The sequence below is a fragment of the Synchytrium microbalum genome (assembly GCF_006535985.1).
Source record: "Synchytrium microbalum strain JEL517 chromosome Unknown SmJEL517_scf0064, whole genome shotgun sequence".
In the NCBI taxonomy this organism is placed as follows: Eukaryota; Fungi; Chytridiomycota; class Chytridiomycetes; order Synchytriales; family Synchytriaceae; genus Synchytrium; species Synchytrium microbalum.
The window spans coordinates 40,336-55,148 of NW_022158413.1; the positions used below are offsets into that span (position 1 = coordinate 40,336).

Consider the following 14,813-nt stretch of genomic DNA (forward strand, 5'->3'; position numbering starts at 1 on the left):
TCCATATGATGGATCGGGAATCAATCCTAGAATCGAGTATCTAAGCACCAAGCACTCCCGCACACTCGTTAACATCATCAACATTTTCTTCAGTCCAAACGCTGGCCGGGGTCTCAGGCACTCATGGCTATGCTGATGGAACCGGAACTACTGCAATGTTCTATGGACCACTCGTAATCACTTTCAATGCAGACTTCTCAAAACTGTATGTTTCAGATAACGCGAACGGAATTATTCGAATGCTGAGTAAGTTGAAGTGTATTTCATGGTGGCAAGTTGTGAGTATCACGGATCTAATGCACCACTTCTTCAAAACAGCTTTCCCACCATCAGCTAGGTATGATCTTGATCAAATCTTGTTCGTTCTATGTTTTGTACACAGTCACGCTTAACAAATCACTTTTTCCAGTCCCGCTCCAGGAGGTGGAGGAGGAGGTGGTAGTGGAGGCAATGGTCAAACTAGTCCAACTTCTACCCCAACCTCATCTCCCTCATCTGACAATAACTCAAATGCTGGAATCATCTCTGGATCTGTCCTTGGGGCAGCCGCAGTTACAGCAGCTGCCGCAACAGCGTGCTACCACAAGGCCCAATTGAAGAAGAGGCTATTCAATCTCGCCCCTCCTGCCGAACCTCCAGCTGCCAAGCCAGAAGCAAGTGTATGAGCACATTTGGCACTGTGTAAATCCAAGTTTGTTTGAATGTTTGAGAATCTGGGGTATGAAAAAACAATGTACAAATTTTTGCTGGGATCAAAGCTTCAAGTAGTGTCATTAAGAAACGCTACCAATCTTGTATAAAAGAAACACACAAACCCATATCTCTGTCGTCCAATAAACTCACGATTCAAGAGAATCCACACTTTGGGGTCGAAATACGAGAAGCGAATGTGCGTGCACGTAAATTATAAATGTTCAGATGATTTAGCACGTTATTGAAATCTTGCCTCACGCCTTCCTCCACGAAAAGCGCCTTTTCCTTCGTCTTGCACAAAACTGTCGTAGAAAACTAGATCGCAGCAATGTACCATCAACGAGATGTGAATCTCAAAGGAATGGAGATTGAAGAGTCCACAGACTGTCTATGTAGGATCTCTATCCATTCTTCCTGGTTACGTTGATCTGTTCTAAAGCTTAGCTCCTTTTCTGCTAAACATTCTAGTGTCTGATTTTGAGGTTCTAGAGCTGCTTAAAAAGACCAGAGCTCATCGAAACATTGCTCCGGAATTCGCTGATCTGAATACTGTCGAGACAGAGGTAGGTTAAAGTGGTTGATTGATTGATTTCACCAACATGAAACAAAATAACCTGTTCATTTTGTTGTTGCAACATCTACGTTGAAAAGAAGAGTCAAACAAGCATCACTCATCACTGAAACGACACTGACATATACACTCTTTCATTATCATGGTCATTAGGTTCTCAAATACTTGGAAAACAAACCAGCTGCATCACAAACACATGAAGACGTTGACAAGTTCATGAACTCGCCAATTACTTCCAAGTTTGAATTGACTGAAGCTGAAGTATTGCAATTGTTGAATTGGAGGCCAACGTCTACTTTGGAATTGGTTTTGGTATGTATGGATAGTAGTAGTTACGTTTCTGCTTAAGTGAAAATAGAGTTCACTCTTTTGCCACCTGCATTTTATTTATTTTTACCTCTCTGTGCTTTCTTTCATTGCTCTCTCACTCAAATATTCAATGCACTTTCGCTCATAGTACGTGTCAGACTTGGAAACCCGATTCACTGCCGAACAGCAACAGGAAATGTTGAAGCTGATCAAGGAATTGTTACCTCCTCCACCAGCTCCTGAAGAGTGAAAGCTGGATGCTTAACTGTCGACTCAAAACCTGTATAATATAAGAAAGACTTGCTAACTTAAAAACCTTTTAAACATATACATCCATTGCACTAAATCAACTAGTGTCCGACAACAGAGTTTGAAATATGTGTTATATGTACTATATTTAAGCAGCTAGAAACATTGCAGGTTCTCTAATACTGTGGAGCATATCCATACGGTTGTTGTTGAGGTAGTGGAGGATGTTGATACATGTGTGGTGGCATCTGTTGCAGTTGCTGCGGTGGTGGAACAGAATACATGGCTCGTTGCTGCGCTGCCAATTCCATCAAATGTTGATATGTCTGTATAGCGCGTAAGAAGCGATCATTGATCATTCCCAATTCATCTATTGGTATATTCGTGTTTGATTAGCACCAAAAATATAATCATTTATGAAAACTCAAACGAAAGTTTTTACCTCGTTTGGCTTTACTAGCTTCCATAGCCTTGATGATTTTGGGTCGTAGACTCAGCACAACATTATAAGTGTCCTATGAAGGAGGGGCAAAAAATGTACGTCAAAACACTTCTTATGATTCACAATGTGTTCAAAACAGTTCACAACTGACCTGCAACCTCTCATTCTCTGACAAGTTATCCCTCCTTGGATCAACAGATGCCAAAATACCTGCAAACTCATCCAATCGATGTGCTTGAGACATCACCTGTGCCTCTATACCACCACCAACATTCGTCGATGTTGCAACACCAGTCTCAACAGGCACAGTTCCAACAATCTTTTCCACATAATTCGCAGGAAAGATACCATTTCGACCACGTAGACCTCCCTTCCACCAATCTCGGAATGTCACTGAATCGTATACTGCGACAATATCGCCACGAGCCATGGCTAGTTCTCCTTCTTCTGAGCCGGGAAAGTCGTATAGTGCTCGTACATGGAATTCGATTTCGGGTTGCTAAAAAAAGCAAAGTCAGTGACCCTGAATTCGGCTCTCAGATATAGGATTACAAATACGATAAACGTAAACTCGAAATGTAGAGTTGCCTTGCTTACAATTTGTCTTGGAGGTGATGATCTCCTCTAAATAGAAATGTGTCAGTAAGGCTTGAAAACAAGTTTGCAAAGTAACTCTCAACCAAGAAACAACTAACTTTGAGAGCAGCTTCTTCTTTCTCAGCAGCAGACATGGACATTGCGAGCTAAATGGCGAGGGAGCAAGTTGTGTCAGGTTGCTAAAGAAAAAACAAGGAGCGTCCACTGAATTACATACAGCCAGCTGCAACTCTTCATCTTCCTTTTCTTTTTGGATTTGTGACCTTGACTAAAACAGTGAGATAAAGGCTAATTTAGCCCAATGGCAGATCCAAACACAACCAAAAGACACAACCGGTCTCCATACTCACCTTCTCAACAGGCGCTTGCTTTTGCGCAGAAGGGAATTGATAATCTTTGTGTGTAAAGGAGAAGGATGGTTTCAGTCATCATAGTGATCAAGTTGAAGTATTAACAACACGATGTACATACTTTGCGCTTTGAGTTGATTATACGTATCCACCATAAACCTGGATTCACATGCGAAAATGGGACGGTAAGAAAGCGATGGCCACCAAAAAAAGTAGCACATAGGGACGTTAAATAACTTCCAAACAGTCTGCAAACATCATGCGCATTACCCTAACGAAGGTTCACTTTTGAAAGCCTCAGCCCAATGCTGAACCAAATCCAATACCCGAGTCCGAATAGTCTCATGAATAGCCCTGTTGGATACGAGTTTGACGAGAGCATCTACAAACACTCTTGAACATATTTCTCGCTTGACTGCCATCCCACAGTTCTGGACGAGCGAGTTTGCGATTGTTAATGTGAATAATACCACCTAAAATGTATATTAAATCTTGACGTAAGAAGGCCATTTGGAAGGGAAAGGGCAATTCACGTGTGTTGAATGTGTGAACATCACAAATGCCCAAGACTATACATACATTGACATTCTTATGTTGGACTCGTTTCGTGATGATTGATACAGCGTCTCTAGCAGTTGTATCGGTTTTGTCTGCCCGCTCACATATTTGAATGATTGCCGTCCAGTTCTCGGATGTGTTTGTCTCGCTAGATGCAGCAACTGGTAAAGAAGGACAGAGTAAGTATTATTGACAATAGATATTACAAGTAGTGACCGTCTTAAGATTCTCTCGTACCTATTAGATCTTCGAGGGAACTCATGGTTGCTTGTGTTTTTGTGTTTGATGAAAAATGGAAGCGACAACATGTGAGAAACCAGCTCGAGACACAGCGACGGCACAGCGACGCTATGTAAAAAACAATGCTCTGAGCTTCAAGTGGCCTATGGCGACGCGTCTCGCAACCAACTTTTGTCTAGATCGTTTATTTTCAAAAGAGTTTCCGTACTCTATACCATAGTCTCGCTTCCCTTGTCATATAAGACAATTGCATCATACATTGATGCTCCAAGTGACTCTGCAACTTGAACATTCTTGAACACTTTTGGAAAGGGTTAAAAGATTAGCACCAAAAAAAGTCAATGCGAAAATTCGTGCATGCTGATCCACCAAAGCAATAACGCTCCTCACCTGCAATCTTCAGAGATTCCACTTTGAATTGAGCGAAGAAGTTGGTGTGAATAGCACGTCCCATTCCCTAAACCAAGAGTAGCCAAATGTAAGCAACCCAAGTTCGACGTAATCCCCTGAAGCATTCCCTTCTTTTTACCTCTAACACCACGAAATCAGTATCAAGAGCAGCTCGTGCTAGCTGCTCATTGATTCTAGCCATATCTAATATGAAGATAGTTACAACAGATGGGAGACATGAAGTGAAGTTGTCAAGTGCGCGCAAAAGCTGGCTGACAAAGACATATACCTAGACAAGGCGACCCACTACCAGATCCAATAACTTGCAGTGTGCCATCCCTCCAATGCTCTTGGATAACAGGATCAAACTCTGATATCTTGTCCATGACTTCCATACTTTCGCGTGCCTTCGACCAAAGAAAAACAAAAATCAAGTCGTCTGTATATGAGGAAACCCACAAAGAGGCGCCGTCATGCACACATACCGTCATATCATTAACACTTGGGAAAGTATTACAAGCCAAGATAACTTGTGTTCCCTTTGTCAATAGGTATCGAGCGAACGGAACTATACCCAATATGAAATCAGCACCACTATTATCCACAAATATACATGCTTTGTGATGTGGTATATCGTTTATCAAACGTTTCTTTAGTGGGGCGAGTTGGTTGAATTTAGGTGGGTGTTGTACTTTTTGCTGTGGTGTTGAGATACGGGATGAGTTTTTCGCGTTTATAGATTAGACATGATCATGCGAAAGTGAGCGGCAATAAGGTCCGGCTTTTACCTTGGCTGTCTCAAAATCCAATTCACCCTGGCAAGTCGGTAACACGTTAGCAAAATAACTCGTATAGGAGTCCTCCATGAAGTTGCACCCAACATACCCGACGCAACATTTCTTGAACTGACGTTGATCCCCTACATGACGAACACAAGAAAAACCTGATTGAACGAACGAGAAGGAGGACCTTGAATGAAAATACATGCTTACCAATCATACATATTTCCAGCCAACACATTTTGAATCAATGTCTCAATACGAAGGTCTTCAGGCATTGCATCCAGCCGTGTCAACATTTTAGGGAGTCCTTCTAACGCAGCAGTATTCTCTTGTTTCTTGATTCCTTCAAAGATATCTCGGAAACCCATTTCATGGAGACACTGTTCTCTCAAATCCAATAGGCTAAGAAATAAAAGGAAGTTACGATACGTTCCTGAAAAACGCTTCTGTGTCCAACAAAAACAACCTGTCGCAAGAAGGCTCTAAACACTTCAGTTACCTTCTGATAGTCATAACACCATACATGGACGGCTCTTTACGTAAACGTTGCAAATGAGCACGGTACATGGTTTCAAACGTTGCCGCTCGTTGCTTGGAATCCTCTTGATGACCTTGCCACTCCAAGGCCAACTCGATCAAGTCGCTCAGATTCTTGTCTAGCAGATCAATCCAATATTTTTGCAGTTTTGGATCACTCAAGTCTGTTGTATCTGGATTATAGAGTGACACGTCTTTTAGGAGCGGGAATGGAGTTTCCTTGTTTAGAGTCTACATTTGAAGACAGAAACCGTCATAAGCTGACAATGTTTGGGGATTTGCCGAAAAGAGGGATTTATTCCAGATGAATACCTTGTCGAGGACACCGACAGCTCCCAACGACTTTTCAGATATCTTTTCAATCTGACTGAAGTTCTCTCTAAATGAACCTAATCTGGCTCGTCTTGGAGTCAATCGTAAGAATGCTCCAACGCTACCCAGATATCCTTCATGGCGACAGAACAGAGCCTTCATTTTGCCCTTTGACCAGAATGAAATTGCAAAGCTACATCATGGCAAAAGCTTCGAATGAGTACACGATTGAAGGACAAGCGTAGCGTAGTTGATTCCAACCTCAATGTGTTCATGGTTATTGGATGACCACGAATGAAGAATCCACTGAAGTATATCCTTTGTAAACAAGAGGATGAGAACCAAAACCGTGTATGCTTTCTTCAAAAGCGTTCGTAAAGGTTTGCTCTACCTCTGCAATCCATGTGCCTGTGCATTCAAATATGCAATTTGACCAATATTATTGCTGACCATGTACTATGTGAAGGAAAACACAATGGGCAACAGAGACCAAAAACGCAGCCAAATAGTGGAATAGATCCTACCAATAATGACCGTGATATATCTTCAGGCTTGAAACTCTTTCGTTCTTCCGGTGTAGCCTTGAAAACCTTGCCAAACGATGATGCAATAGTGGTTGCCTTCAAACCAATTTTGGGATAGTCACTGCTTTGGTTGAGTTAGCGGTTGATTGTTTTGGTTTTGTTAGCGATAGCGATGACAACGGTTTCTTAATATGGTTCTTTAGTCTCTTACCCGCCATAAATATCACCAACCTATCGAAAACGTGATGAATGGGGCTGTCTGCAAAAGAAGCACCAATTTCGAAGACAAATCACGCACCAGCATGTCTACGTTCTTGTTATCTCCTTGCTTGGATAACTCTAAAATAGCATAGGAAGATCAATGAGCCCTTCATACTATCCCGACAGTCACAAATGCGTCACATTGAAGGTACCTAGCATCTCGTCATATGAAGTTCCATTCGTTATGAGAGCCAACAAGCCCCATAAAGTTCCACCGCCCAATGACGTTCCTAAATACAAGTTCCTCTAGTCAGTGCAAGTACCTCAGAAACCCAACTAAGGAACTGATCATACCGCTGATGCGCTCATACGTCTCTTCACTCGTCACTTTGAGTATGCTGACACCGGAACCAATGTTGACCAACTATGTTGAAAATTGTATGAGCACAAAGCTTGAGTAATGCGATATCTTTGGCTGGTATGTTCAGTTCAATAAGTACCATGTATGGAAACAATTCACGTGGTGTGTCTTCATAATTTAATGGTTCTGTTCTTCTTTCATCGTAGGTGAAGACTTCATAGGAGATTTGACGGACCATAAAGTTCAAACCTACGGTCAGAGGACATAGCTGAAAACTGTCTTCTGCCTGCGTCGTGTTGTATTTTGGAAAAGAAACGCTTTCTGTTCTGGCCTACCAGTGATTAAACTACAGACAAAAAAAAATGTTATTAGAACCAGTGACAAATGGCAATGGACGATACCAACACTGTTACCATTCCATTTCGTCTTCCTTTTGAACAGTCACCCCCAACCTCTCTTGAAACAAGTCTAGATTGAAATCGCGGGAGTTTTTAGTGCCTGGATAAGTGAAAAATATATAATAGACGCATGGGATGTACCATAGTATTTGTGAGCTCCACCACCCGTGGCTACATCAGCATGACGTGTCAGCACCTCGCCCTTGTTCTGTCAGGCAACTGGCAACGATTCTACCTTTGATGACACGTCTAGACCGTGGCATGCTTCCATCTTCATCTTCATCCAATACTTTTGCGATAAACGCAATACATTGTTCGATATCTTCAGTTTGGAACTTGTTAAAGTTCAATCGACCTCCAGGAGTGTTTGGTGCTCGTGAAAACCAGACGACTTTGGCCAAACTTCCACCCTATAGGGAACGAGATGTATCAATGATCAAGTTCTCCTAAGTTGGTGGAATCGGGAGCGAAAAAACATGAATATGGCCTCGTACGATATCAACTGCGATTTGAGCAACATTTTGTGTCTGATGCGGAAACAGAATCTCTCTAACGAACAAATAATGATCAGTTAGCGATCTAAATGGAATCAAATCTACGGTTGATAGCAGCATCAAATCACGGCAAATGGCAAAGCATGGCGATGTTCAATACATGACAATATGATGTCACACATACGAACCTGGTTTCAGATGGAGGCACCGGCTCTTCGCTGATGGTGGCTCCGCGTATATTCAGTCCAAATCTACGCTGGCCCGTCGTGTCTCCCACTATTACATTACATTAGCTACAGATGTTGGCATGCTCAATTAGCTACAGCAGGCTTACTAGATTCACGTCTTCCCAAATTAGCTCCTCCTTCCGGTTCCGGTTCCATGATGATGAGGCTGCTGAGATTACACTTATACCTATAATCAACACGTTTAAGCCTTGTCTCATGGGTTTTGAAGGTTTGGGCGAAAATTGTGAATTGTTTCAAGACAAATAGTCTGCATTTTAAAATAGATTCGTATTCGCTTTATAAAATTACACGTGAATCGCGCATTATTTCACGTCGAAGAGTTTCTCATCGTGGGTTTCTTCCATCTCCAAACATCCTGAAGCTCTCAATTTTCACAAAGCACAGTTGTTGCGGTATACAGAAGTATGTCATATTGATGCTCACATTTTACCTCATTTTATTTGCAGCTTTGCTCACATCTTCGTCATCTTTCAAACGTCCAGAGCTCCAACATCTCAAATAAGCATCAAAATTTACAAAATGAGCTATCGACCTGGTGACGAACTACCAGCACCAGCTGGAGATATTCCTCGTGACAGAGCCCGCTCACGTTCTCCACGACGAGACAGTGGTGGTGTCAAAGATTACGAGTATCCTGATCCATATCATTCATCAACTCGTTCCGATGATAGAGGAGGAGGAGCACCGCCATACTATGGCGATCGCAATGGAGGTTATGGATATGGCTATAACGACAGATATGATGATGGATACCGTGGAGGTTATGATGATCGAAACAATGGATATGACAATGGTGGTTCTTATGACAATCGACGTGATTCTGGACGTTATGATTCTCGATACGATTCTGGTGGTGGTGGACGATATGACTCTGGAGGTGGAAGGAGTAACCGTGGATATCGAGACAGTCGCCATTCATCACCTCGTCCTCGCAGAGAGATCATCAAGTGAGTCTTCAAGTTGAAGAATAAAAAGGTTACGGTACTTCCTTTTCTTTGCTGCTCGAAGTTGAAGGAGGTTGGAGAATATGAAGAATGTATTGAAACAACCGAAAGAACTGCTTCTCCTTTTGCGCAAACTCTGAAAGCTATAGCTACGCAACTCACATGGCGTCTTTTCTATTTGTAGAGGAGCTGAGAATGACAGAGCGACAACTACAACACTGTTTGTAGGCAACTTGCCATATCGCTTTGAAGAACGAGATATTTCAGAACTGTTTGGGCGCTATGGCCCAATCAAATCTATCAGTGTCCCTTTTGATCGTCATACTGGAAGGAACAAAGGGTCAGTAGACTATTTATGGAATTGAACCTTCGTTTTTTGTTGTTGCTGTGTCAAACAAATGCTCATCTATACTCACTCTTCCAGGTTTTCATTTGTGGAGTTTGAAGATCGACGAGATGCGCAAGACGCATTTGAAAAAGTACAAGGCTTTCCAGTCGATGGCAGAAAGTTGAAATTGGATTGGGATGTTGGTCTACAGAAAAAAGATGAATTGAAAGGTCGAACCTCTGCTGCTCCTTCAGATAGAGGGAGAGGAGATCGACGAGATAGTAGCAGTATTAGAGGAGATGATACTGGTGGTGGTGGTGGAGGATCAAGAACTTTTGTTGAGCCTGCTCGAGATCCCCGACTTTCAAATGCGCCCCCACCCCCACCAGGAGCTTTTTGAGAGACATACATTACATGCACGCATATATTGACATTCATACCCCATGGTAAGAATTATTAGTCGTCTGGTGCTGTGTTTTTAACAACATTTTCAGGTTGTTTAACACTTCTCGCTTTGCTTACAGGAGATTCAGCTGAATATGAAGAGATATCTATAGAGGAGTACAACTTACCTCAACAAGACGTGGATTTGCTTGTTTAAAGATACGATGAAGAACAACATACCTTGTAGATTTAGTCAACCAAAAAAGAGTCCATTCTACAGCAGCTCTTGGCAGTTTGATTATTTGAGTCGGATGTCTCCTAGCAGTTTGAGTATTTATGAGTGGGCGGTCTCAGACCCTCGGCGAGATGTTGAATCTTGCGGTCGGTCGGCAAGTGCATGCGTAGTTCCACAAGAGGTGACAACGCTACCGAGTCTCAGATTGAAGTTGCCCTATTTTTTTCCAGGTTCAAGTCCAGCTAGAAACGCAATTTTTTTGCAGTGTATGTTTTGATTTAAATAAAACAAGAAACGCGGAAGCGCAAGAGAGAATAAAACTGTAATTCCCCATGTTTCAATATACATTGTTAAGTCCTCATACATATAAAACTAGCAGACTTCGTGCCAGAAACCCACTTTTCCTGCATTTTGACACCGCCTTCGTCTAGATTCCAAGGAAGTTACGTCCTGTTGAGTCTCGTATGCCAAAAACACACTGCTTCAACATTTACCACATGAAAAAAAAACCGATTTACGAGTCTGTGAATACAAAAATGATAATGTCGTTATTGAAGATGATAACTAAGACCCCATTGCTGCGCCCATCATCCAACCTGATTCCTTCAGCCAAAACCCTACTGATCTACTCGCTATGGTCTTCAAAAAGTATGTAATTGCATGGAACTTACCGAGAAAGGGATTCCATTCTAACTAAAACTTCATCCACACAGTGCCGGCAAGGATCATGCCACATTGGTGCCCATCCAGAGAGTCTCCAGACTAGTCTCAAATGTAATTCGACACTTTGCACTCCCAACACGACGCAGTGGCATGTATTATGGCGATAAACCACTTGGTATAGACTTGACACGAGTCAAGCAGATCGTTCTCTCGGGAACATGAGATAAATGTCACGGACACACGGATATAAACAGTTTCCACAGCTTCGCAAAGACTCTGCAGGACCTGTTGCCAGCCATGTAAGCAATTTTTCGTGGGCAAAAGTTCTAAATGTCAACTAAAATCACTCTCAATTACTTTCGAACAGACTGCTTACGCAAGATGTCTTTCTGGCTAGTCTCCCCAACGGTACATTTCCACCCCGTGCTCTTCGCCGGGGGGCCAGAGGGACTTAGCCTGCGATTCGGAAATAAATTACTCTTCTAGTCTCCTTAAGTCATTGTTCAGCAGCTAAACTGGCCTCTGGCATCACCTTAAATCAATGGCAAACACTGCATAGAATTGAATGTGAGAAAACCACTGAGTTCCTGACCCAGGTCAACTTCGTGGCTCCCATCTTATTCGAAGAACGGCTTGATCGACGTCTTCCGATACTTGCTGCGGCTGCTAATTGCCACATAGAGGAATGTCATAGCTTGGAATGATACTCGGGTTGTTGGATGAGCCAAATCATATTTTAGAAGCAAATTGGGAGAATTTGGTTGGTAGCACCTTTCTTGAAATAGCTCAACGTCGGGGTATCATCCGCGCACGTCGGGCAGGATGGTTGGAAGAGGAATATACAGAGTGGTGGATGGCTATGGTGGAGGGCTACATATCATACACCGTCTGCTGACGCTAACTGAACTTATCCAGTCTCGTCAAGGCCGAACTTGGATGCCATCGGACTATCATAAGCAATGGCCATCACAAGGCATTGACGACATAGACAGAGCACAATACGGGTGGTGGCGGAGACGATTTGCCAATATCTTGGATGTGTTGGGAGAAACTGTAGTAGGAGATCGTTATGAAAACATGTTTCTCGAATGTCTGGTAATAACTTTTGAGGAGGCGGATAACACCATGTTCAGCTGCATCTGGTGTGATTCTGGTGCTCCTCATACTCGCAAACAAACTTTTCACCATATTCGCAATGTGCGTGATGGTTATGATAAAGTCTTGGTAAGTTTGGCTTGTGTCTTCTCGATTCTTACTAGCCTACTGACACAAACGTATTGTGCCTCCAGTAGGAATTTATCGGAGTATGTGATGGTGGTATCCTGACACCTCAAGTTCTCGCCAACAGGCAAGCTGTGGTCAAAGGAATCTGCTCTAGATCAATGCCCCTTGAATGTCTCAAGCATTTGGACAGATTCCCATCTTTCCAACCCGTTGCAGACTAAATTGGAACCATTGACCCCGAAATCTCGAACCGTGCCGAATGGTCGAAGCTCTTGCTCCCCATATCGACGAATACGTTCGTCTTGCTGAAATGGCAGTTCGAAAGAGTATGACGATGCAGGAGGTTTGCAATAGTGGCTAGCAAACTATAATGGTAGCAGTAGCAGTATTGCGGTGGTAATGGAAGAATGGGCAGGGTAAAGATGAGGGCTAAAAAAAGGAGCAGGAGGAATAAATGAGGTCTTTGAAATAAAAGAAGTTGGAGGATGGTATTGAGATTGACCTGGTCAGCTCAATAAACACATTCAACACAAAATCATGTTCGAGCTGCGACTGTCCGTAGATTCTCCGTAGATTCTCGTGTCATCAACTGGCGAATACGCCAATATGCTTCAAATAGCGTTCGTTATGGCTCGTCATCGTTTGTTCGCGTCTTGTCGTTGTTTCATGAAATGTTGGATATTGTAGTAGAAAAGTTTCAACACTTCCAGGCCGGCGAATAACAGTGCGGGACCGATGCCAGTAGGAGATGGTATTTGCTCCGCAACTCTTCCTGGGATGCGCTCCTCTCTGACCTCCTCGGACCTCGTTTCAATCCAAAATGTTGTTTGAAGGATTTCAGGAATTCTGTAGCCATCAAGTGGAGCTGGAGCTGTGAAGTTTGAGTTAGAGAGTAGAGAGCCAATTTTAGCAGTATGTGACGTTTTGTTAATCTAGACTTTGGCTGACGTAAGTTGAACGAACGTGAACAAAACTTTTGGAACTCAAAAACAATTCCCACCGTACGTTTTGTATTTAAACTGGTGTTCCATCCAACCAATCATTATTCAGATCCCGATGGATGCGATCTATAGTCGCCAAAGCTCATAGCCACTTTCTTGTGTTTGTTTTTTCAATGTTGACCGTTGGCTAGAGTAAGCTGACACACTCTTCAAAGCATTCGGAGGTAAGAAAAGTACTCTCAAACCATCAATTCACTTCAATCATTCCATACGACGTCTCATCTATCAGCGAACGCATAGAAACCATGGGTCGAATTTCACGATTATCTGCTTTTGCAGCTTGTCTATTTGGCCTTTTGGCTTCAGCCAATGCTCAGACAGCATCGCCACCCAACTGTCAAATGCCAGTGTCTACTACATCGTAAGCAATTGATCTTTGGCTACTTTAGATTCAGATCTCCTTTTGACGTTGAGCAGAGTTTGACCAACATTGTTAACTTTCTTTTTTCTGTTTACGCAGAACAACCGTCGCTGGATCAGAATCAAACATTACTATCACCAACTACTTTTGGCAAGGATTCGTCTTGATCTCTAACAATGGCTCCACCGGCGGCAGTATTTCCGTCCAGCTCAATAGTGGAACTTGCCTGGATGCGACCAACTTTGAATCACTCTTTTTCGAATTCTTCGTAAGGCGGAATAGCAACGAACTGTTACCTAGCATCGATTTACTCATCTATGAATCCTCTACTGTTAGAGCTCTGCGCTGGACCCAGTGTCGATAAAACTCCAGTCAAGGGACTCAAATTGCAATGCTTTTGCAGCAAGTACGTCCATTCACACGTGATCATCGTTCGCCATCCACCATCAAATCCTTACATCCAAACTTTATAGACAGCAACACATTAAGCTCAAGCGATTACAGTGTGTTTATTGACCATGGCAGGGCCACACCTTGGTCGTAAGTGAGCCACAAGCAAGCTGCCCATAAAGACAGCGGCACTAATTGCTTGCTGCATATGTCTTTTAGATGGGCTGCCAATATCACCATTCCATTCTCAGCATTCTCTGGTTTAGACAAGACCCATCTTTACGACTTGGTCATATCGCCAATCGGCGGTAAGTCTACTTAAATGCCTGCGTATGATGTGGAATCCATAGACTTGACTCGCGGTCTCCTTCTTTCAAGGTCCATATGGTGGAACCTTTGCCCTTGGAAACATGATATTGAACGGATACAAGACTTCGAATTGTAAACCAGCTGCTGTGATTGCCCCGTCTCCTACTGGCAATGCGCCGTCTGCTGCAGGAACTACTGCTTCAACAAGCACTACATCAGCATCGGCATCAACACCTACTTCGGTAAGATCGTCACGCCGTCCATTCCAAACTCCAACATACGTTCCAACTTGATTTCTTGGAATGTTAGACTACCGGTAGTCAATCTTCGTCTGGATTCCGTCTGAATCTAGGAAAGGGCGCCATTGTCATGGTGATGATTGTAGCCTTGGCACTTTGACCCAACTTTTGTTTGGGTACTATAAGAACCGCAGGCTAGAAAACATATACTTTATTACTTAATCTGGGATTTTACATATATTGGTGCATGGGGGCATGGGACATTGGGGTTATTGGGGTTTGCATCTAAAATAACTTGCTTGGGAATACATTTTACCTTAATGTGCCTTTGAGGTTTGAAGTGTCGTTCTTTACGCCCGTCAAGAAACCTGAAGCAGGAGAGAATGCAGATCTCATAGTTCTGCTCTATATACAAGCGAAATAAGCCAGCCTAGCTTGTTTTCAAACCACGAGCGCCTTGTGCTGGACCCCAAAGTCCA

General features: G+C 42.9%; 4 protein-coding genes across 4 annotated transcripts; 2 read left to right on the forward strand and 2 right to left on the reverse strand.

The window, feature by feature from the left end:
* Window positions 1-1,021: 1,021 nt before the first annotated feature.
* SmJEL517_g05901 (uncharacterized protein) lies at window positions 1,022-1,823 on the forward strand (the record flags this gene model as incomplete). The annotated part of the gene is made up of 4 exons (XM_031171827.1): window positions 1,022-1,085; window positions 1,162-1,256; window positions 1,418-1,576; window positions 1,722-1,823. The coding sequence occupies 4 exons, from the start codon at window positions 1,022-1,024 to the stop codon at window positions 1,821-1,823; spliced, it is 420 nt and encodes a 139-aa protein (XP_031022199.1).
* A 175-nt stretch (window positions 1,824-1,998) lies between these two features.
* Window positions 1,999-4,031, reverse strand: SmJEL517_g05902 (uncharacterized protein; the record flags this gene model as incomplete). The annotated part of the gene is made up of 11 exons (XM_031171828.1): window positions 1,999-2,192; window positions 2,265-2,337; window positions 2,416-2,763; window positions 2,862-2,888; window positions 2,960-3,007; window positions 3,079-3,129; window positions 3,212-3,255; window positions 3,333-3,370; window positions 3,482-3,684; window positions 3,791-3,930; window positions 4,007-4,031. 11 exons carry the CDS (start codon window positions 4,029-4,031, stop codon window positions 1,999-2,001), a joined length of 1,191 nt encoding a protein of 396 aa, XP_031022202.1.
* Window positions 4,032-4,218: 187 nt separating this feature from the next.
* Window positions 4,219-8,391, reverse strand: CAB1 (pantothenate kinase; the record flags this gene model as incomplete). Its single annotated transcript, XM_031171829.1, has 25 exons — window positions 4,219-4,310; window positions 4,400-4,466; window positions 4,539-4,603; window positions 4,689-4,806; window positions 4,885-5,097; window positions 5,188-5,214; window positions 5,285-5,318; window positions 5,392-5,583; window positions 5,681-5,949; window positions 6,031-6,198; window positions 6,255-6,348; window positions 6,422-6,486; window positions 6,555-6,675; window positions 6,766-6,785; window positions 6,853-6,893; window positions 6,968-7,045; window positions 7,110-7,179; window positions 7,256-7,365; window positions 7,452-7,462; window positions 7,530-7,584; window positions 7,656-7,685; window positions 7,750-7,924; window positions 8,009-8,063; window positions 8,197-8,284; window positions 8,343-8,391. The coding sequence occupies 25 exons, from the start codon at window positions 8,389-8,391 to the stop codon at window positions 4,219-4,221; spliced, it is 2,307 nt and encodes a 768-aa protein (XP_031022201.1).
* A 384-nt stretch (window positions 8,392-8,775) lies between these two features.
* On the forward strand, window positions 8,776-9,928 carry SmJEL517_g05904 (uncharacterized protein; the record flags this gene model as incomplete). Its single annotated transcript, XM_031171830.1, has 3 exons — window positions 8,776-9,203; window positions 9,385-9,540; window positions 9,625-9,928. 3 exons carry the CDS (start codon window positions 8,776-8,778, stop codon window positions 9,926-9,928), a joined length of 888 nt encoding a protein of 295 aa, XP_031022204.1.
* Between the last annotated feature and the right edge of the window lie 4,885 nt (window positions 9,929-14,813).